We start from the raw sequence: 21,924 nt of genomic DNA on the forward strand, positions 1-21,924 counted from the left end.
ACCTCCTATTACTGAAACCTAGTTATTTTCAACCATATCTTAATTAAGCTCAACTGGTATTGATCTAAAATTTGTGTTCTTATCTTCTTCTTCTTCTTCTTCTTCTTTTTCCCCCCTTTTTTTTAATCATAAAGAAGGAATATGGAGGGCATTGATTTGGCCATTCCAATTAATAACTCATTTAAAAGTATCTTAATTTGAAACAACATTTTTAGGTAGCGATAATTAAACTATGAACATTTTACAATAATATCCTCGTCGAATTATGAAAACCAAGCTATATTTCTAATTTATAGGCACTATGAAAACCAAGCTATAAACCACATTAATTAGTTCCTTGAACATTCATAATTAGCCTACACGGTCCTAATAATATTCCTAATTCAAGGCCAAGGGAGATCTTTATTCTAACCAAAAAGAAGTTGTTACATCCAAAATTTCCCAAACGAAAAAAACAAAGCAGTGACAAAAGCAGCAAGGATGACTAACAAATAAAATTGAATGAACAATGCCCAACTCTGGTCTTTGATGACTCAGAAGTTGATACTTTAGATACAAAAAAAAAAAAAAAAAAGGTTACATAACGACTAATTTTGTAGCCACAACAGGCTCAGAAACAAATCTTATGAAGGAGAAACTATGGGGAACAAAAAATCGGGAATATGAAGTCAAGTAGACCGACTCTGAGTCTAGGTTTCATATTTGCAGAGGTTTTCAAAACCCATGTAATCGTCGTTTTTTATCTTGACGATTATGTTCTCTATCCCAACCCCACCTGAATAAGAAAAAAAAGACCAAGAAGAAAGTTAGCCAGGAATAAATCAATACAAAGTATATCCATATATGTATATAGTAGTATATATATGCAGTTTTTACCGAGCGAGATTGCGCTGACGAATATCGTGAAAGCGAGGATGAAGATGATCAACGACGCTCTTCCGAACAAAATGATAAGCCTTCTCACGATGTGTTGGCCAATGAAAGCCGCGACGGTGGCCACGGCAACAAAGTACGCAGCTGCAAAAGCGAGTTCATGTTAAGCTCAGATTGGAAAAAATAAAAACAAAAACAAAAATTGATCCCCGTGATTTATAAGCTTAACTATAAGAAAATAGAAAAAATGCACAAACCATAAGGAACAGGGAAACGCTTGAGAAGGTAATACTCTACGACAGACATAGAGGACGAGAACGTCATTGCGAATGTCGCCGTAGCACTTGAGACCTGCACGGAAATCATCAACGGGAGTTTTTAAGTAAACTAACCAATCTGTTAACCCAGTAAATACTCTTATTACTTTTTGTATCACGCTTTAATGACAAATTATCGACGTAAAGAATATATTTCTGAGTTCACCTGAGGTGGCACTCCGAGCTCCAAGAAAAGTGGGCCCATGATGAAACCCCCGCCGAGCCCAAGCAATCCACCGACGAGCCCGGCGAGGATACCACAGGCACAGTAAAGAACCAATTGATGCACTTTGAAATCGGTCCCTTGATCACCCTTGGATGATATTCTCCTCCGTCCCTTGTACAGGCTGACCGCTTCGAACGCCGATACTCCAACAGAAACCGGGATCTGCAACTCATCAACATCGACTTTTTTCTTAAGCAAGAACAAACTGTTTGCTATTGCGTGACATAGACAAAAAAAATAAAATGAAGTACCTGCATCAAGTTCAACACCCAATACCACACCGAGCAAGTAGCTGTGTAATTCTGCAAGCAACCGGGTGTCAAGATTCGCCGGTTAGTTCTGTCACGAGAGATTTGAAACGGATACGAGGATAAATTACCTTCCCGAGTTGGAGTCCGAGAAACGCTACCCAGACGAAAACTAGAAGTCCGAGTTCCTTCCAGCAGACGTTCTCGATAATGGATACCTGAGAGGTTTGCGATCAATTTAGCCTTTTGACTGAGCTTCTTCATAATTTGTTTCCCAGGAGAAAAAAGTAAAACTGAAATCACCTCTTTTTCCTCGTTTTCCGATTTGTTGCTCGGGCCAGCAGGGAGGGACTTGTACTCTGTATTTCCTCCATTGGTGTCTGATTGTATTAGCACAAGACAAGAAATTGATGTCAGAAATCGACGATCAACAACACCGGGCAGAAAAATATTTTTATTTTATTTAATTTTTGTAGAACAAACCTACCTCCTGAATCCAAACGCTTAGCAGCTTCCTGAAATTCCAAACAAATTAGCTACCACCAAGATATCTACCAAAATCTATAACATCAAGCTTAGAAGATTTTCTAACCTTCTTCATTATGGTTTCCTTTTTCCATGTTTCAACCCCTTTGAAAAACGCCTTGGTAGATGTCCCTGCGGAACCACGAACACAATGGCGAAAAAATCAACCATCAAAAGAGTGTAAAGAAAACAAACGAACGGGGGTTCGGGTTGGTAGTACCTATGAAGAGAATGATAAGCAAAACGGTGACCATCCAATCGGCAAAAATCACGTTGAAGGCCACTCCAATACTGATCCCGAGCATGAGCATTGGTTGAATAAGCAAAGCAAGGTCGTAGTCGATAATCGGCATATCCAGAGTCGGATGCCTCAGCTTCAGGTTATAGTACACAGTCGAGGCCGCCGCACCCATAATCATACCTGCCCAAACAACAGAGTCAACAATCACGGAACTTAGTAATTACTGTACCATTGGAAATTACTACTAGTACAATTATTTAAGCTCCCTCATAAAGGTCATGTGAATCACTATTCCTAGTAGGTTTTTAAGTCAACTAAAAATAGATACAAGGTGACTTCAGACTCAGATCCAAAAGTCAAACTCAGATGTACAAAAGTTTCTCCACTCACATTTTCAAATCCAACTTGATTAGACTTAGTTTCAATTTACACAGGGATTTATAAAATGATTAGAGAAAACATATTGGTCTTACATTTGGATATTGCTGTAGAAGACTTGGCATCGAAGCCAACAATTAAGCTGAGCATCGGGACGAAAATTCCACCACCACCGACCCCGCCGACACTCCCGAAAGCGGCTCCGAGGAATCCAATAATACTTCCGACCACTATTTGCCATCCAAACTTCATGTCCTGTCAAGCAAAATTCCAAATATCCCATTTTTTTAATTAAATTTTTAATTAAATTTTGAAATAAATCTGGATGAATCCAGATATACTGTTTATTGCATCCAATGGACACAAAACAATACGAGTAAAATAATCCACAGTGTGTCCTAAAATTATTTTACAACCAATCCTAAGTCCTAATCAATATAGATATTATAACTTCCAATTTAGAGATAACTCAGTTTGATGGACCATAAAGTACAACGACCACTGTATGCTGCAAAAAGTTATAAACTAAAAAAACAAAAAACAATATATATATATATATATATATATATATATATATATATATATTAAACTTTATAACAAGAAATGATATGTTAGGGATTCTTCGATTATAAAAACGAATCTATAATTTCTCATAGAAACAGAACAAGAAATTGATTTTACCGGCCAGACGTGTTGATAGGCAGAAACGTTTGGTTGCCACAAGAAATTCGCAGCTTTCTCGAGGAGAGTGGCTTCAGATCTCTCTGTGCCATTGATCTTCCGGGCTGGGGATTTCAAGCTTCTCTCGGCCGAGACGAACACGAACGCCATGAGAATATTGAACAGCATCACCGCCGTCGATCTTAGTCTCCGGTTACGGATTATCGAATCCATAATTTTTTATTTTTTATTTTAATTTTTTTAATCCGATCAAGCTAAAAGGCTCAACACTTTCTCGAAAACGTTGACTTCTTTTCAGTAAAAAAAAAAAAATTGTGCCAAGAAATATTCAGATTGAAAAAGTATGTATATAAAAATGAAAAGCCTTGTTCATACGATAATTTTTTTTTTCTTTTTCGACACAGGAACTAGAAACCTGACCGTTTCTCGAGAAACAAACAGTTATGCTTTCGAAGAGTCAGCGCTGAAAGTCTATGAGAAAACTTGAAATTTTATCGAGAAAACGAAAATGAAAAAAAAGAGAGAGAAATATGGTAAGGATTTCAATGGTGTTTTGTAACGCGTTGAGGAAACTGCTATGGGCGTTTAAATCGCGAGAAAATGGCCAAGAAAAAATTTAGGATTTTTTTTTTCTAAAATTAAAAGTAAAACAACGAGGGAAAATGAAAGCTCTCTTTCTCTCTCCCTCTCTCTCTCTCTCTCTCTCTCTCTTCAGACAGTATTCTTTTTTTGCGTTGTGTCGTGCTTGTGGTGCTTAAAGGCTTTGCTACGGAAGTTTTTAAAGCTGATAATAGTCGCGACTCTCGATGAAGGTAGTGACACATTTGTAATTACATACACGAGTTTTATATATTAGTCATATAATAAAAATTGCAATTATGCATGTATTTCTTCCATTTTTTAATGACTAATTAACCACGTCTGCATAAAAAAAAATAGAAAAAATTGACAGCACTGATAACAATGATATCAATTGTTTCTCTCTTATCAAAATCAACTAAAATTTAAATATTGATATATTTAATATCAAATGTGTTGCATAATCAACTAATTCCTGAATAAATGTGTTACATAGTTAATCAGTTCGTGATCAATTTAATACTAAACATGTTAATATTTGAGTTTTTGTTGATCTGATGTACCATTATTGTTGTCATTTTTTTTATAAAAATAAAAAAAATTAACTAAGTCAAAAGAGTGAGAGAGCTCAAATCGATCGTCACGTATGACACGTGGTGTGGAAGATACCGGCATCCATCTCAATCCTACGTGTCTTATTTATTTATTTCTTTTTGTTTCTATGCTTCTACTAATCTTATGAAATCGGATCTTTTATGTGTGGATCTTAAAGAAATATAATTATTGAAATACTTCGCTCATTGGCGTGAATCTTCTCAATTTCTATATGTTTGTTTGTTTTGGATCTTGTCTAATCGATATGTGCACATGGTTTTTTTTTTCTTTTTTGACGCTGGAATTTGATTACTTTAAATGAAATTGTTTCAAGTTCTAAATGATCAGAGAATATTGATGCAAAAGAAAAAGGGATCAGAGAATATTATTTTGGTCCACACATCATAATTGATTCGTCTACAATATTATATTTGAGAAATGTAAACTTGGTAATATACTTTTAAAAAAAACAGGCTCTCCACTCAATAAATCTAATACTAGAATAGATCTGTGTTTTTCAATTTAAAAGAGATTAAATACTCCTCATCTTAAGTAAATATCATCAACATATTAACACTTCACCAAATCTCAATAACTTCTCACCATTTTTTTTAACTGAAAATTAAAAAAATAGTCAATTTAAACGTTTGATATTGTTAAATAGTCAATGTTTAATAAATCTTAGATAAATAATCGTAAATAATGACGTGACCTAATATATGAAGTTGACTATTTATCTAAGATTTACGTCTATAAATACATGAAAATGATTATTTATTTAAGATTTGTTAAAGGTTGATTATTTAATAATATCAAACGTTTAAATTGGTTATTTTTCTAATGAATTTTTTTTAATGGTTTTGTTCTTGAGAAAATTCTATTGTTCTTTGCAGATTCCGTGCTCTTATTCTTTTTTATTTTAAAAGTAAAAATATAGCATTTAATTGTGAGATGCTGTTATTTTTTTTATTTTTTTTTTTATATCAAAATGGCCACAGTGACTTGAGATTCAACAAGGCATATCCTCCAAAAGTCTTATTCTAAATTCCCATCATAGAGTAAGACTTTTGTTTAGCCATTTCACGAGTCACAATATTACAATTTCGGAGATGAAACACAGTATAAAAAAAAATCACAAATAAGAGTACAAATGTCCGCTGTAAGTGATGTATTTTTCTTTCATCTAATGCGTCTTTTTTTAGTGTACGAGTATTGTGTAATAAATCAAAATTTGCAATTTTGTAAGAATATTTCTATAGTTACCTAATCAGTAAAATAATTTTAGGTTACTTATTTGATGATACGATTCTCTTCGCGCGTGTAAATATCAGCCAGAATTCTTGGCCTTTTTAATTTTGTGAAATTTAGAAAATGACATGACAATCTATTTTTGTTTGCGTATACAGTATAGTATATATAGTATTGTATCATTTAAAATGACCTCCCGAAAACAAGCAATTGTTTTTTAGCCCACATTATGTTAATTTATGGTTAATAGCCAATTGGATTTATTAACAGTCAAAAGTAAACATGATTGCTCTTTCACTACTACAAATTAACATATTGGGTGCGGAAGGGTATTAGGTGCGATATGTCGCACCTAATAGTCGCACCTAAGCTCATATTAGGTGCGACATGTCGCACCGGATACTCATCCGGATGACTAAAAATTTCGCTAATGTTTAGTGTTATTCGGTGCGACAATGTCGCACCTAATACCTTTATGTGCGACAAATGTCAAACCCAATGGATTTCAAATTTAAACTTCCCCGCCGAATCCCTCCGAAATTTTTCGGATCTGGGATTTCATATTTGGTGCGACTAATATGATTATTAGGTGCGACAATGTCGCACCTAATAGTTTTAGGGGTTTTAACCCCGAGCCTCTTCTTCTCTTTCACTCATTCGCTCTATCTCTCTCAGCCAGCCCCGCCCCGCGCTCTCTCTCTCTCTCTCTCTCTCAGCCAGCCCCCCGCCCCGCCGCCTGGACCAGCCCGCCGTCCGTTCCGGTACGTCCCCCCCCCTCTCTCTCTCTCTCTCTCTCCGTCTCACCGTCTCTCAATCTCACTCTCTCTCTCTCTCTCAGCCAGCCCCCCGCCCCGCGCCCCGCCGGCTGTGACCAGCCTCCCCCGTCCCGCGCTCTCTCTCTCTCTCAGCCAGCCCCCCACCCCACGTCCCGCCGGCCGTGACTAGCCTCCCCCGCCCCGCCGCCTGGACCAGCCCGCCGCCCGCTCCGGTACGTCCCTTTCTCTCTCTCTCTCTCTCTCTCTCTCTCTCTCTCCGTCTCTCAATCTAACTCTCTCTCTCTCAGCCAGCCCACCGCCCCGCGCCCCGCCGGCCGTGACCAGCCTCCCCCGCCCCGCCGCCGCCTACATCTCACTCTCTCTCTCTCTCTCTCTCTCTCTATTTTTTTAATTAAAAATGATCCGCTGCGACTTAGGTGCACCTAAAGGTATACATATTAGGTGTGACTTTGTCGCACCTAAAGTCGCACCTAATTAACTATTAGGTGCGACTTTTGAGGTATTTGGTGCGACAACCGTCACACCGGATGACTATATTTGTCATAGTGTTTGTTATTCCCGCCCATTTTGTGATCACGGGTATTTAGAAAATCAGCTGCAATATTCGGTCATTAATTCATTAATTTATGGTCATCATAACTGTCGCGTTATTTCTGGAAGCAAATTAAAATTCATTAATTTGTTGCTCTTCCCTCTCTCCACAACCCACCCTCTCCACCAACACCTTCCTCCTGCTCTCTCCGCCTCCTCGCCGCCGATGACGATGACGAAGACGACGGAGAAGAACAAATCTCCGGCGGCGGAGAGAGTTGCGCGTACTTTGATGATTGGAGGACTAGGAAATTCTCGGATCTCCTTGAATTCCCACCACCTGGGATTGATCTCGATCGATCGCCCCGCCCGTCATACACGCTGAGAGGCAGATCTGCCACGAAGAACAGCCTCGTCGCCGGGAAAAACTCCGGCGCCTCTCACTTCGTCCTCCTCTCCGCGATCTGCCACGAAGAACAGCCTTGTCACCGGGAAAAACTCCGGCGCCTCTCACTTCGTCCTCCTCTCCGCGATCTGTGTCCAAAGGTCCCGATCGGAATCATGGACTCCGCGAAGAACAGTTTTTTTTTTTTTGGTGGTTGCTCACATTAATAGTATGTTCGTGTAAATAGAAAACATATTTATAGTATATTCGTGTAAATATGAAGCATATTTACAGTATATTCATTGTAAATACAAAGCATATTTACAGTATATACACTGTAAATACAAAGTATATTTACAATATATTCGTGTAAATAAACTAAAAAAAATTCTGAAAATATTTTGGGCACGAAAATTCTGGAAATTATGAATATATGGAAGACAAAATAATATCAATAAATGAAGAATATATTTACAGATTTTATCCATAATGAATTGCCACGAAAATAGAAACTAATTACCTAAAGTCAACGCTAAAAACTTCCAAATACATAACAATAAATGGGCTGAAAACTTTCAAAATCTACAGGAAATTTCAAATTTCGAATTTGAAAACTTCCCTATTCGGTTTCATTATTTAATTCGAAATTTGAAAAAAAACTGCCTAATTAATAAAATCTGCCGAATTAAATAAGGGCAAAAGTGTAAATCTAATTTAATTAATAAGCTGCCACGTAAGCAATATGATTATTTACAGGAAATTAACAAAATGTTGACTAAAAAAAAATTGCTAATGTTTAAGATGATTACGCAATCAATTATTTATTAAAAAAAAAGGATATATTATAGTACACTATATATGTACGGCGAACCATCAAGCAATATTATGATTAGAAAGTCGAAAGACGAATGATTATATTTTACCAGAAGAATCTAAGTTATTTTTAACTACATATATGTTAAAGATCATAGAATTACGTAATTTCTCCATCATATGATTATAATGTTTGAACTACATATACGACTAACTCGTATTAATTACACTGTAATTACAGGGCAGCTGTAAAGCTCAACAAATTTGTCTTATAAATTATTAATTGAAGGTAAGTACAACAACCCCATCGCAAACATTTATTTTGATCGGAAATATATATTAATATATATATATATATATATATATATATATAATATTACGTACTATTTGATTTTTTGTTTTGTTTTTAGGCAATAGAACCAATTAACTTTAGACTTGACCTAGACAATAATCCCTATCTGGTAAACATTTTAACCAAATTTAAGTTTAGTACGTAATAATACCAAAAGTCGTAAAAAAATAGATAGATTACATATGATAAGACGTAAAGGAGACGATATGTTACGCTAAAAAAAAAAAAATATATAAGTTGGGTTACATATCTCATCCTTATTATTATTAATTTTTTAAAAGTATATATCCTATGAGTCCTCCTGTCCTTATCTTTTCCTCATTTTTTTTCTTCTTCTTAAATTTTTGGTCAAAAATATTTCTGCCACATATGTGAACATTTAAAGTACACGTTTCACGTTTGACCAATTTAACACTTTTTGACTGCATATTAAGCATAAAAAAAATGTTGTAACCATTTCATCGACGTAAACGAGCAAAGCACTCTTCAGAGAAAAAAAAAAAAGAAGCAAAGCCCTCTTTTATTTTCAGTGAAAAGGGTAAGAAATTGGGGACCCCACCACGGAAGATAAAAATGTTTTAAAAAAGAATTTTGTAATTAACTAGGCATCTTAAACTCAAGGTTTGAGATTAAACTCAAGGTTTGAGATTTAACCCATGTTTGGAGAGTTTTATAAAAATAGCAAATTATATTAGGTGGCACTAGATGTAATAGGTTGAAAATCATATTTGTCCTTAAATAAATATAACGTTTTTTTTTTCTTCTAAATTCATCACCTTCTCTCTCTTGTTTTATAATTCGTCATTTTCTCTTTCCTATTTTTTTTTCAAACATTTTTTTTCATCAAAACTTCAAAAATCCATATCTATCTCATACGAACTCGAAATTGAGTGATTCCAAATCCTACAGATTCGTGGCGCCGAGATCTTAAAAAATAGACCCATTGTGTTCGATGAAAAATCATGTTTAATACATCATGTTTACGTTTCCATTTATTTCTAGACGATTTCCGAAAATTTTCAGTTATTTCAATGTCTAAGGCACTAACGTGATTTTTCTACATCTATGGCATTAAACATGATTTTTCATCAAACACAGTGAATCTATTTTTGAAGATCTCGGTGTCACAAATCCGTAGGATTTGGAATCACTTAATTTCGAGTTCGTATGAGATAGATATGATTTTTTGAAGTTTTTATGAAAAAAAAAGTGTATGAAAAAAAGGAGGAGAGTGACGAATTTGTTAATAGATAAATGCAAATCAGACTTCTTTTTTTGACTTATCAGTCCGTTTGGCTATATTCCTAAAGTTTTACAAACATGGGCTAAAAAAAATAGGTTTGCTTTTGGCCATATTTCTAGAACGCCCTTTAAAAAAACTATAATTTTTTTTAAAACATAAATATTTTTGAACATGTCTCTATATATTTCTTTTTATAGACTAAAATATATTAATTATTCTGGAACAACGCACGTGATATACTACTTGTATATATATATATATATATATATATATATATATATATATATATATATAAAGTAGAAGAATCATCTTTAAAGACAAAAACACTGCTCAATAATCAGTATTTTTTTGTTTTTTGAAATTTTTTATTTAAAAAATAAGAAATTGTGCCTTAGGCACAAATAGTATTCATTCATACTGTTTTTTTAACAGAAAGATAAAAATATCTACAAAAAAAACTTTAAATTCATTTTTTCAAACTTAAATATTTTTCGACATGTCTCAAAATATTTTATTTCTTAAAACTAAAATATGTTAATTAAAGCATTGTTCTCTATCTTTTTATGCCTTTCACACTCTTTATTTCGTTTTACACGTATCGACTGCTGCTGGCCCAATATTTATTCAAACTTTATGCTAAACCTAAAAACTAGGCATTACAAAAATAAGATAAATAATGATAGATTAAAGCAATAATATAATTTTGCAACGACTATTTTCAATAAACATTAAAACAATACATTGTTTTCATAAAATAAAATAAAATGACTAAAGATCTTTTATGATTTAGTACTAATTGAGAGAGAGAGAGAGAGAGAGAGAGAGAGAGAGAGAGAGAGAGAGAGAGAGAGAGAGAGAGAGAGAGAGAGAGAGAGAGAGAGAGAGAGAGAGAGAGAGAGAGAGAGAGAGAGAGAGAGAGATAGATCTTTTATGATTTAGTACTAATTAAGAGAGAGAGAGAGAAAGAGAGAGAGAGAGAGAGAGAGAGTTGTTACTTGTGTTATTGACTTATTTTTAGTGTAAGTTTGTTTGACAAGATGTCTCTTGCAACATGCTCCGGGATATGTTGATGCATCTTGGACACTGTGTACAGAACTGTACTTCTGGCAAGTTTACTGTTTCGCCAGAATGATTTGCGGAAGACTTTCTACATATATTTTCTCCCCGTAAATGGGTAAGGAAACACTATTTCGACTTCCAGAGGTGTTAACTACTATAAAAAAAAAAGGTTTTGCCGTAATAGTCTTGACGCATTCATTCACACAATACGATCGGCGGACTGAGAAACTATTTGTGTGGTGTAACTCTCTAGATGTTATCTCTATTTCATTAAGCGTTAGAGCGTGGAACATTTGAAGCTAAAGATCCAGCCCCCATGTTGTTGCACCAAATAATCACCAGCTTAAAATTGAGTATGACACCAAGCTCACAAAACAAGGATTCTAGACATATGATCTCATCCAAAGTGGATGGAAGTGCTATATACTCTGATCTAGTAGAGCTGCGATAAGCTACGGCTCACTTCTTAGATGACCAAGTTACAAGGTTTTCAGCAAGAAAGACACATATCCTAGTTGTTGACTTAACGATCGTCTAAGTTGCTTATCCAATCAGCATCATCAAAGGCAATCCGATTGATTCATGGTGGAGATGTGAATCGGAGTCCTTGAGTAGGAGTACCGCATAGATATCGCAACAAACGTTTGCAAGAAGACCAATGGTTCTTCGTCGAAACTTGGAGAAACTGACTCAGTTTGTTGACGGCGAAGAAAATGTCTGGTCTCTGTTATATAATTCTTCGAAATTGAAGACTTTGAGGCTTGAATCACGCATATGAACGCTTTCCTTATAGTATTTCGAGTACCCCAAAATGTCTTAAGGTTTATGTATAAGAATACCGCAGGATACGACAAGCCTAGTTCGGATTGCACCAAGACAGAGTGAAAATCCGAAAATAAGCAAGAACTGTGTTTCTGGATAAGTGTTTCGGGAAGAGAGAAAGTTGGTTCGAAAACCTGTGTTGATTACTGAATCCGAAGTCGGATTATATAAGCAATCGTACCTGTTCGCGAAAAGGTTCGACGAACAGACGCACTGTTTCGGTCTAACTACGGTTATAGTCGCAAACGACACGACCGTTGGCCAAACGATCGTTCATTTCGAAGCGATGTGACCGTTAGTTCGAACGGTAACCAAAATAACTACTAAATGAGGCGCGACCGTTGGCGAGAATCGTCGCGAGAAGCCCGCGGATCGTGCCGTTTCGCCTGGAGGTCGATCTCGCCTGGAGGTCGAGCTCGCCTGGAGGTCGAGCTCGCCTGGAGGTCGAGCTCGCTTGGGATTCGAGCTCACCTGGAGGTCGACCTCGCCCAGTCGAGCAGAAATGACTTTGTCACTTCGTCCAGTCGACCTCGCTCAGTCGAGCTGAAATGACTTCGTCACTTCGTCCAGTCCAGATCGTCACTTTCTCATTCACCTTGGTATTTTGTTCCATGTGGGACTCTTTCCCACACACAAACTCACTTTCTCAATCAACAACACACTATTTTGTCTTTTAGTGAACAAATTAAATTGAGCTAATTAAAACACCTATTTAATTTTACTCAATTTCCAACAATCCCCCACTTGTTCAGAAATATCAAAATAGAATCCATAAAAGAAACAAAGAGTGTTAGTACAGATAAGTATCTTTCGATTTGAACTTATCCTTAGTATAAGCAACACAAGACTTTATCGGAAATTAGGTAGCCAGGCTTTGAACCTATTTTCCTTGTGATAAAATCGGTGTTACTCAACACACACCCTTTAGTGTTCTTCGCCTATATCACACGCTTAGCACCGTTAATGGCCATGTGCTCATCCTGTCTCGTGAATTTTTCATGAGAGAAAACTCCAACTCTCACTTTGGGACGGCACCATCCCAAAATTCACATAGGTGAAGTTCTTACAGTATCTCTGTTACGTATAGATACTTGTCCTCAAGACTGAACTTCATTAAGAGTTAAGAAACTCAACCTCCCGATTGTAACAGTCAACATTATTATATAATGTTACGAATATCCAATTCAATGACTTGTTCGTACCCATTGAACCTATTGTTAGTCATTTCCTAACCTCAGGTTGGGTTGCCATCATTGTCAGATCGTTACTCAAGGAGTTTAAGACCCATACCTCTCGAGGTCGATTTCACCAAATCTCTTGCAAGAGGTTTAGTGAACGGATCAACAATATTGAAGCTTGATCTCACATATGTGAGCGAAATGATTCCATCTTTAATCAATTTCCTCACATAGTCATGTCTAAGACTAATATGTCTAGACTTTCCATTATACACTTCACTGTATGCTCTAGCTAAAGTTGATTGACTATCACAATGTATCGACACGGTTGATATATTGTCTTTAGCCAATGGAACTTCTAAAAGAAGATCCCTCAACCATTCAGCCTCTTGACCTGCGGAAGCAAGAGCCACGAACTCTGATTCCATGGTCGAATGAGTGATACATGTTTGTTTCTTTGATTTCCAAGAAACTGCCCCACCGGCAAGTGTAAACACCCATCCCGTCGTAGATTTGTTATCTCCGACACTCGATATCCAACTTGCGTCAGTATATCCTTCTAGTACGGCAGGAAACTGACCGTATTGAAGTCCAAGATTTTTGGTTTTCAAAAGAAATCCAAAAATTCTCCCAATGGCCTTCCAATGCTCGACGCTTGGATTGCTAGTAAATCTACTCATTTTACTAACGGCGAATGCTATGTCTGGTCGAGTACATTGCATCAAGTACATAAGACAACCAACGGCACTAGCATATTCCAATTGAGCCACAGCCCTTCCATCATTCTTTTCAAGTTTTACACTTGGATCAAATGGGGTGTTCACTTCTTTGAAATTTAAATGTTTGAACTTATCAAGCACTTTTTCCACATAATGTGATTGACTAAGTTCATAACCCCCACTGGTTCTACGAACCTTAATACCCAAGATAGTATCAACTTGTCCAAGATCTTTCATTTTGAAAGTAGAAGATAGAAACCTCTTCGTTTCTAATATTCCTTTCATCTCATTGCTAATGATCAACATATCATCAACATAGAGACATAGGAAGATCACAAGGTTACCACGCACCTTTGAGTACAAACACTTGTCACAAACGTTAGGAACAAAACCATTCGAAAGTATGACTGAGTCAAAATTTTGATGCCATTGTTTGGGTGCTTGTTTTAATCCATATAAGGATTTAACAAGTTTGCAAACCTTTTGTTCATTACCCGGAAGCACATAACCTTCCGGCTGCTCCATGTAAATCTCCTCATCGAGATCTCCATTTAAGAATGCCGTCTTGACATCCATTTGATGAACATTGAGGTTATACAAAGAAGCCAAGGCAAACAACACTCTAATTGTTGTTGTCCTCGCTACCGGTGCATATGTGTCAAAGTAATCAATTTCTTCCCGTTGTCGAAATCCTTTGGCTACTAATCTAGCCTTGTAAGTGTTAAGAGTACCATCACTATGGTACTTCTTTCGGAACACCCACTTACACCCAATAGGTCTCGATCCTTTGGGTAGATCGACAATCTCCCAAGTGTGGTTTGACATAATAGAATCCATTTCATCTGGGATAGCATCCTTCCAAAAGGCAGAGTCTCGAGAAGCCACAGCTTCATTATAAGTCTTAGGATCATCTTCAATAAGAAGAATAATAGGGATTTTTCGAGCAAAACTCTCTCTATTTCCTTCTACTAGGTAAAAAGAAATGAGGCGAGAATCTATTTCCTTAGTCTTACGGACTCTTTTGCTTCTCCGAAGTTCGGGTTGTTCTACAACTACCCTAGAAGAACTTTCCTCTCGAGACATCGAGCCTGCCTGTAGGTCAAGCTCGCCTGGGGTCGAGCTCACCTGGGGTCGAGCTCGCCTGGGGTCGAGCTCACCTGGGGCGAGCTCGCCTGGAGGTCGAACCTGCCTGGAGGTCGAACCTGCCTGGAGGTCGAGCTCGCCTGAGGTTCGAGTTCGCCTTGAGGTCGAGCCTTCCTGCTGGTCGAGCTCGCCTGGGATTTGAGCTCGCCTTGAGGTCTATCCTCCCTGGAGATCGAGCTCGCCTAGTCGAGGTTCTTCATTAGTGGAATTTTGAGATTCTTTTCCTTTCGAGTTAAGATTCTCAAAGAATTCCACATCTCGGGATTCTACTATGACATTAGACTCTAAGTTTAGAAGTCTATATGCCTTGCTATTCGTAGCATAGCCAATAAAAGCACTTCGTATCCCTCGAGGACCCAACTTGGTCCTTTTAGGATCCATGTTTTTGTAGTAGGCTAGACACCCCCACACTTTGAAATACCCAATATTAGGCTTTCGCCCTTTCCATACCTCGTACGAAGATATTTGAGTTTTCTTTAAAGGAATACGGTTTAAAATATGACATGCGGAAAGTAAAGCTTCACCCCACAAAGTAAAATGTAATTCATAATGCATTAACATGGCATTTATCATCTCTTGAAGTGTCCTATTTTTACGTTCGGCTAAACCGTTTTGTTGTGGTGTTCTAGGTGCGGAACATTCATGAACAATACCATTTTCTTCACAAAAAGCATTAAGATCACTAGGAAAATATTCACCGCCCCTATCACTTCTAAGGACTTTAATATTAACTCCTAATTGATTTTCTACTTCAGCCTTATACACCTTAAAAGCATTGAAAGCATCATCTTTATGTTTCAATAAATACACATATGTAAATCTAGAGCAATCATCAATAAAGGTAATAAAGTACCTATTTCCCCCACGGGTTAACATGCCATTAAATTCACATATATCAGAGTGTATAAGATCTAACAACTCAGAATTTCTCTCTACACTATAAAATGGTTTCTTTATCATTTTAGATTTCACACATATTTCACATTTATCTAATTTATCGGATTTGCACGAAATTAAACCACATTTAATTAATCTTTTCATAGTGCTAAAACCAATATGTGCTAATCTACTATGCCATAAAGAAACGGAATCAACCATATAAGCAGAAGGAGAAATTTCATTAATAACATTGTCAATAATACAAAGTTTGACCATCCCTTCACTGGAATAGCCTTTGCCAACAAATACACCATTACGGGTCAAGATAAGTTTGCCCGACTCATACACAGATTTGATCCCCGGTTTGCCTAGGAGATCGCCACTAACTAGGTTCCTACACATATCCGGAACATGGAGAACATTTGTCAAAGTGACCGTCTTCCCGGAGGTGAAGTTGAGATCCACGTTCCCGATGCCGACAACTTGAGAGCGATGCTCGTTTCCCATCTGAACCGCTTGTCCATCGTTGACTTCAGAATAGGTTTTGAAGGCAGCTCTATCATAGGCGACGTGAACGGTAGCACAAGTGTCGTACCACCACCCTTGAACCGCCATGAGTTCGCTCAACGTAGCGACTATGTTAGTATCGGTCATAGTGGCGTCGACCTCTTTCACATCCGTCTTGCGGTGTCGACAATCTCGAGCATAGTGACCGGGTTTGCCACACACATAGCAGCCCCCTTTGGACCCCTTGGACACGGGCTTGTTGCCGGACCCAGCTCGACCGGAATGCTTGAATTTCTTCGAGTCCTTTTTGGAACCCGAAATTCCTTCCTTGTCATTCCACTTCCTCTTGCCTTTAGCGCTCACCGCATTGGCCTTGGAAGTACCGGCATCCGTCGTCTTCTCTCTCATCTTCGATTCCTCCTCGATTCGAAGATGTTTCTGGATTTGCTCCAGAGAGAAGTCCTCGGTGTTGTGAAGAAGTTTCTTCCGATAGCCTTTCCATGAATTGGGCAACTTCGCAATAATTGCACCAACTTGGAAAGACTCCGGAATATCTATCTTCACAGTCCTCAATTTGTTGACGATAAATTGCAATTCATGAACTTGAGCAAGTATAGGCTTGTCATCAAACATCTTGAAATCAAAGTAACTCGAGACAAGAAACTTTTTGGTACCTTCTTCTTCGGCCTTGAACTTGTACTCGAGAGCCTTCCATATCTCGACCGCCGATGGATTGTCGGTGTAGAGATCGTAGAGTCGGTCTGACAATGTGTTCATAATGTGACCCCGGCACAGCAGCTCATCCTCTTGACGCTTCTTCCGGTCCGCCTTGAGTTCGTCATCATCTTCGTCCGTCGGCTCTGGGATGGGTACCAACGTCGGGTCGATCACGTAGAAGATCTTCAGGGCGGTGAGGAAGAAACGCATCTTGTCTTGCCAGCGAGTAAAGTTAGTGCCGTCGAAGCGATCTAACTTGACAAAGTCCTGGCTCATCACTTTCAGACTTGAAACAGACGCCTCGGTAGCCATAGCACAAGATACTATAAGATTGTTAGATAATTCTTCGAAATTGAAGACTTCGAGGCTTGAATCACGCATATGAACGCTTTCCTTATAGTATTTCGAGTACCCCAAAATGTCTTAAGGTTTCTGTACAAGAATACCGCAGGATACGACAAGCCTAGTTCGGACTGCACCAAGACAGAGTGAAAATCCAAAAATAAGCAAGAACTGTGTTTCTGGATAAGTGTTTCGGGAAGAGAGAAAGTTGGTTCGAAAACCTGTGTTGATTACTGAATCCGAAGTCGGATTATATAAGCAATCGTACCTGTTCGTGAAAAGGTTCGACGAACAGATGCACTGTTTCGGTCGAACTACGATTATAGTCGCAAACGATACGACCGTTGGCCAAACGATTGTTCGTTTCGAAGCGATGTGACCGTTAGTTCGAACGGTAACCAAAATAACTACTAAATGAGGAGGCGCGACCGTTGGCGAGAATCGTCGCGAGAAGCCCGCGGATCGTGCCGTTTCGCCTGGAGGTCGAGCTCGCCTGGAGGTCGAGCTCGCTTGGGATTCGAGCTCACCTGGAGGTCGACCTCGCCCAGTCGAGCAGAAATGACTTCGTCACTTCGTCCAGTCGACCTCGCTCAGTCGAGCTGAAATGACTTCATCACTTCGTCCAGTCCAGATCGTCACTTTCTCATTCACCTTGGTATTTTGTTCCATGTGGGACTCTTTCCCACACACAAACTCTCAATCAACAACACACTATTTTGTCTTTTAGTGAACAAATTAAATTGAGCTAATTAAAACACCTATTTAATTTTACTCAATTTCCAACAGTCTCTTCGTAGTTAGCTATTGGAGAGAACAATGATGCTTGATAGAGAGACGACTGATCAAATGGTTCACCGTCGCTTTTGTGGAGCTTGTAGTTTGGACACATTGATGTTGGGCACAGTATTGAGCCGGTCCCGTACACTACTACAAAAATAGCGTTTCGAAGCGACAATTTAGTTTTAGAAGCGACATGTCGCTTTTTGGCCAATTACCGAGCGCAGTTCTTTAAAACTAATTTTTTTAGATTAGAAGCGACATTCGTCGCTTCTAAATATATTTTCCACTTTTTTATTTTGCAAAAAAATATGAAAATTTAAGCGAGTCAATTTTTCCCATTTTTAATATCGCAAAAAAATGGAAAAGAGGCTTTATTTTCTTATTACAATAGAGATGGATTTATGAATGCAAAAAAAAAAAAAATGTTGTGATTTGGATTGAATTGTGTCCGCAATTTTAAATGGGTATTTCGTTTTAAAAGGTTGACATTGTCATGGTTCAATAGACAATCGGACAGATGGGTGTCCAAATGAGTGTTTCATTTCAACAAGTTGGCATCATCGCGGTTGAGGTCGTCCAACTCGACAAGATCGACCCATACAAAGTCCATCATCTCTTTTTCCTTTATTTTTCAAGTACATCTTCTGCAAGTTAGTTAAGTGTTTGTTTGAAGTTTTATGAATGAAACCGATTACTCTTATATGGAATCAACACAGTGATGTGTTTCTAATATGCAGGAACGCAATGCTTTTTAATTCATCAACTATTATTTATTGCAAGGAGGTAAGCCTTTTACTTTCTTTCTAAGAACTGCCCAAATGAGAATTGTATGTGGAACTGAATGTTATATTAATCATTTATTTACTTTTTCGAAAAAGAACAGTATGAGTGCTATTTGTTGATATTGTCCATGCTCGTGCTATGCAAATAATAGCACATACAGTTTTCTCTTCTTTGAGAAACGACCCACCCAATTTTATGTCAGTATTCTTATTCACGAGGGGACGTAGTAGAGGAAAATTATCCAAAATAAGTTAAATGAAGGGTGCGCACACGAGGACTCCTAGGCATACTGGCCTCAGAAATTGGCGCTTCCCCGCTTGAGTTGAGGGATGAAGGCTCTGACTACCTTGGAAATGTTGGATTTACAATGTACTTTAGTTTTGTAGCATATATATACATATAAATATGTTTATCATGTATCTTTGTACAACTTATAATGTAACTAGTCTAATAAGAATTATTATTGTGTTTTCTTGTTCCATGTTCCTCAGTTTTGTAATTAGGCTATTTCGCCTTTGTTAATACAAAGTATTTTTTTTTTCAACATAAACTAGTGTAAAGGTTGAGTTTGTCACTTTGTATTATATTTCACGAGGAATTATATTTCACTTTATATATGGTTTTGGAGTAAGTCCAAACATGCGCTTTGATACTGATTGATGTGTCAGCTATGAGATTTGATAAATATGGGATATGATTTAATTATACAAACTAATAACGTCACTCTATATTTCAAGGACGTCTTTATTTAAAATCGAAGTATTATTATATAACGAATTGACGTTGCTCTATAATAGAGCGACGTTTAAACTACACCCGCGTAAAACGGTGATCACCCATAAAAGCGACAATAGAAGCGACATGTAGCTTTTAAAAGTGTCGCTTCTAAATCTTAGAAGAGACATATATTTTTAGAAGCTGGCCTTTAGGAGTCGCTTCTAAAGGTTTTATTTGTACTAGTGGTATGTACTTAGTCTGAGTGTGAGCTCAACGGAGCTGGAGGACCAAAAGGCTTAAAAAACCAAGAAAACAGCTTACAGAGCCAAGACACTTTAGAGTGAATGACTTGTCCAAGTATGAGATAGCTTTGGACACTAACCGAGAATTATTACTAGTCACCAATATGTCATCCACATATAAAAACATCATAATGCAATCATTGTGATTATGATAGATGAATAGAGACGTGTCCGAATCAAAGTTTGTGAAGCCCCAATTTAGTGGAGATTTGCTAATTTGCTCATACCAAGTTTATAATGCGTGATTTAGACCATAATTGGCCTTATGAAGCCAATGCACGTGGTTTTGTTTTGTTGAGTCGATGGAACCTTCGAGTTATGAAATGTTAACTATATCGTTGAGCGTTCTATTGAAAACAAGTTGTTGATGTCGACTTGCTGAATATCCCAATTATACATAATTGCGAGTATGAAGACAACTTTGAGCATTGACGGGTTTATGACGGGATTGAATATCTCAAAGAAATCAACAAGGGGAGTTTGTTGGAAGCTTTTTGCGTAATCAAGCTTTCTGCCTATCACCGACCCATCTGAGTGACTCTTTACACGAAAGACCTATTCGTTGTCCACAATACTCATTGATGGGTCATATGAAATCGGACTTCATGTTTTGTTACTATGCAAAGCTGAAATCTCAACGTTCATGACACTTTTCCAGGGTTAGACAAAGAACCCGTAGTAGATAAAGGTTCTTCCCCAATATTGCACATTGGTGAAACAATGATGAAGACTTTTGGTTTAGTTATGCCAAGCTTGGATCTTGTGGTCATTTGATGTGTATTGTGAGAAAGAGACAAGGCAGATGGTTGATGGAGTTGGGTGAGAATTTGATTTTGTGAGAATGTGTGTAGTGGGCAAGAAGACAAGGAATTTTCATCGTGAGTTTGAGATATAGAAATACTGAGAGGAAGAAGTGATCGAATTTCATTGTTGGAGTTTTCATTTGAAGTCTGTAGATGTGAGGTGAGATGTGAGAAATTTGTGGTTCTTAATTAAAGAATTGTGATTGATAGATATGTTCCTAGAACAGAAGGACAATGGCTAAGTAGACTATACTGTGTCGGACCATGTTGAATAAGACAAGGCATTTTGTGAGAAATAAGGGTTATTGACCGTTCGAGATATTAAGACTACAATTTTGTACATAAGACAATAAATAAGGGACTCTATGAGGAGAAGACCGTGTAGGGGTTTGAAATGAGAAGTGCAAAAAAAGGTATTGAGAAAGAGGTGTGGTTGGGTGAGTGAGACCACAAACCGACAAAGGCTTAACAATGAGAAAATAGGGTAAACAGCTGTTTGAGTCAGACACTTTGTGTTTGGTAAACAATGAGAGGTATGGAAAAGATGTTTCATCAAATTTTACCTATATGCAAATTTAAATTTTCCTAAAGTATGCAAACATCTATATCCTTTAGGGGATGTGTTGTAGCTAAGAAATACACATTGTGAGGATTTAAATATGAATTTCTGTTCATTGTAGGATCCGAGAAAATGGAAGAAAGAGCAACCAAAACTTTGAGAAACGTGTTATAAGGCTTTTTTTTATTTATCAAAGATCAGGTCAAAAGATGAATTTAAGCCTGAGGTTATGCATGTGAGTATGTTTATTGTAAAGATAATAGAGGCAAACGAATCCCACCAAATTTAGTGATGTGTTGGTGTTTTCTCTCAGCAACCCATGTTGCTGATGAGTATGAGGGCATGGGTGTGTGAAAGAGATACCAAGATTTTGAAGACGTAGAAGTAAAGGTCTATACACTCACCCCTAGTAAGTTTGAAGACATTTTATTTTGGTATTGAACTTTCATTTCACAAATGTGTTGAATTTTATGAAAATTGAGGTTGTTTTTACTTTGTTTTCAGGGAACAAATCCACATACATCGTGTAAAATTGTCAACAAAGTGTATATAATATTTGTAACTGTCAAGAGAAAGATTGAGCGAGTGACCCCATAGGTCGGAG

General features: G+C 37.5%; 2 protein-coding genes across 2 annotated transcripts; both read right to left on the bottom strand.

The window, feature by feature from the left end:
* Positions 1-382: 382 nt before the first annotated feature.
* On the bottom strand, positions 383-4,257 carry LOC149390850 (Sulfite exporter TauE/SafE family protein). Its single transcript, XM_089619619.1, has 12 exons — positions 3,490-4,257; positions 2,904-3,063; positions 2,410-2,610; positions 2,257-2,321; positions 2,152-2,179; positions 1,968-2,044; positions 1,796-1,882; positions 1,668-1,718; positions 1,357-1,578; positions 1,131-1,224; positions 877-1,017; positions 383-775 (listed from the first exon to the last, which is right to left on the bottom strand). Exons 1-12 carry the CDS (start codon positions 3,700-3,702, stop codon positions 690-692), a joined length of 1,425 nt encoding a protein of 474 aa, XP_089475745.1. The 5' UTR covers positions 3,703-4,257; the 3' UTR covers positions 383-689.
* A 3,103-nt stretch (positions 4,258-7,360) lies between these two features.
* On the bottom strand, positions 7,361-17,346 carry LOC149390851 (uncharacterized). The gene is made up of 2 exons (XM_089619869.1): positions 16,701-17,346; positions 7,361-7,611 (listed from the first exon to the last, which is right to left on the bottom strand). The coding sequence occupies exons 1-2, from the start codon at positions 17,344-17,346 to the stop codon at positions 7,361-7,363; spliced, it is 897 nt and encodes a 298-aa protein (XP_089475995.1).
* Positions 17,347-21,924: the final 4,578 nt, after the last annotated feature.

Source organism: Urtica dioica, chromosome 7 (genome assembly GCF_054948205.1).
Source record: "Urtica dioica subsp. dioica isolate 48M chromosome 7, U.dioica_male_clone48M_v1_H2, whole genome shotgun sequence".
Classification (NCBI taxonomy): Eukaryota; Viridiplantae; Streptophyta; class Magnoliopsida; order Rosales; family Urticaceae; genus Urtica; species Urtica dioica.

Coding starts and splice junctions, on each gene's coding strand:
- LOC149390850 (XM_089619619.1), bottom strand. CDS start 3,702: ATGGATTCGATAATCCGTAACCGGAGACTAAGATCGACGGCGGTGATG. Junction 2,611..2,903: donor TTCTACAGCAATATCCAAAT/GTAAGACCAATA, acceptor TTGTTTGGGCAG/GTATGATTATGGGTGCGGCG. Junction 776..876: donor CGTCAGCGCAATCTCGCTCG/GTAAAAACTGCA, acceptor TTTCTTATTCAG/GTGGGGTTGGGATAGAGAAC.
- LOC149390851 (XM_089619869.1), bottom strand. CDS start 17,346: ATGGCTACCGAGGCGTCTGTTTCAAGTCTGAAAGTGATGAGCCAGGAC. Junction 7,612..16,700: donor AGAGAAGACGACGGATGCCG/GTACTTCCAAGG, acceptor TCTTCGTGGCAG/ATCTGCCTCTCAGCGTGTAT.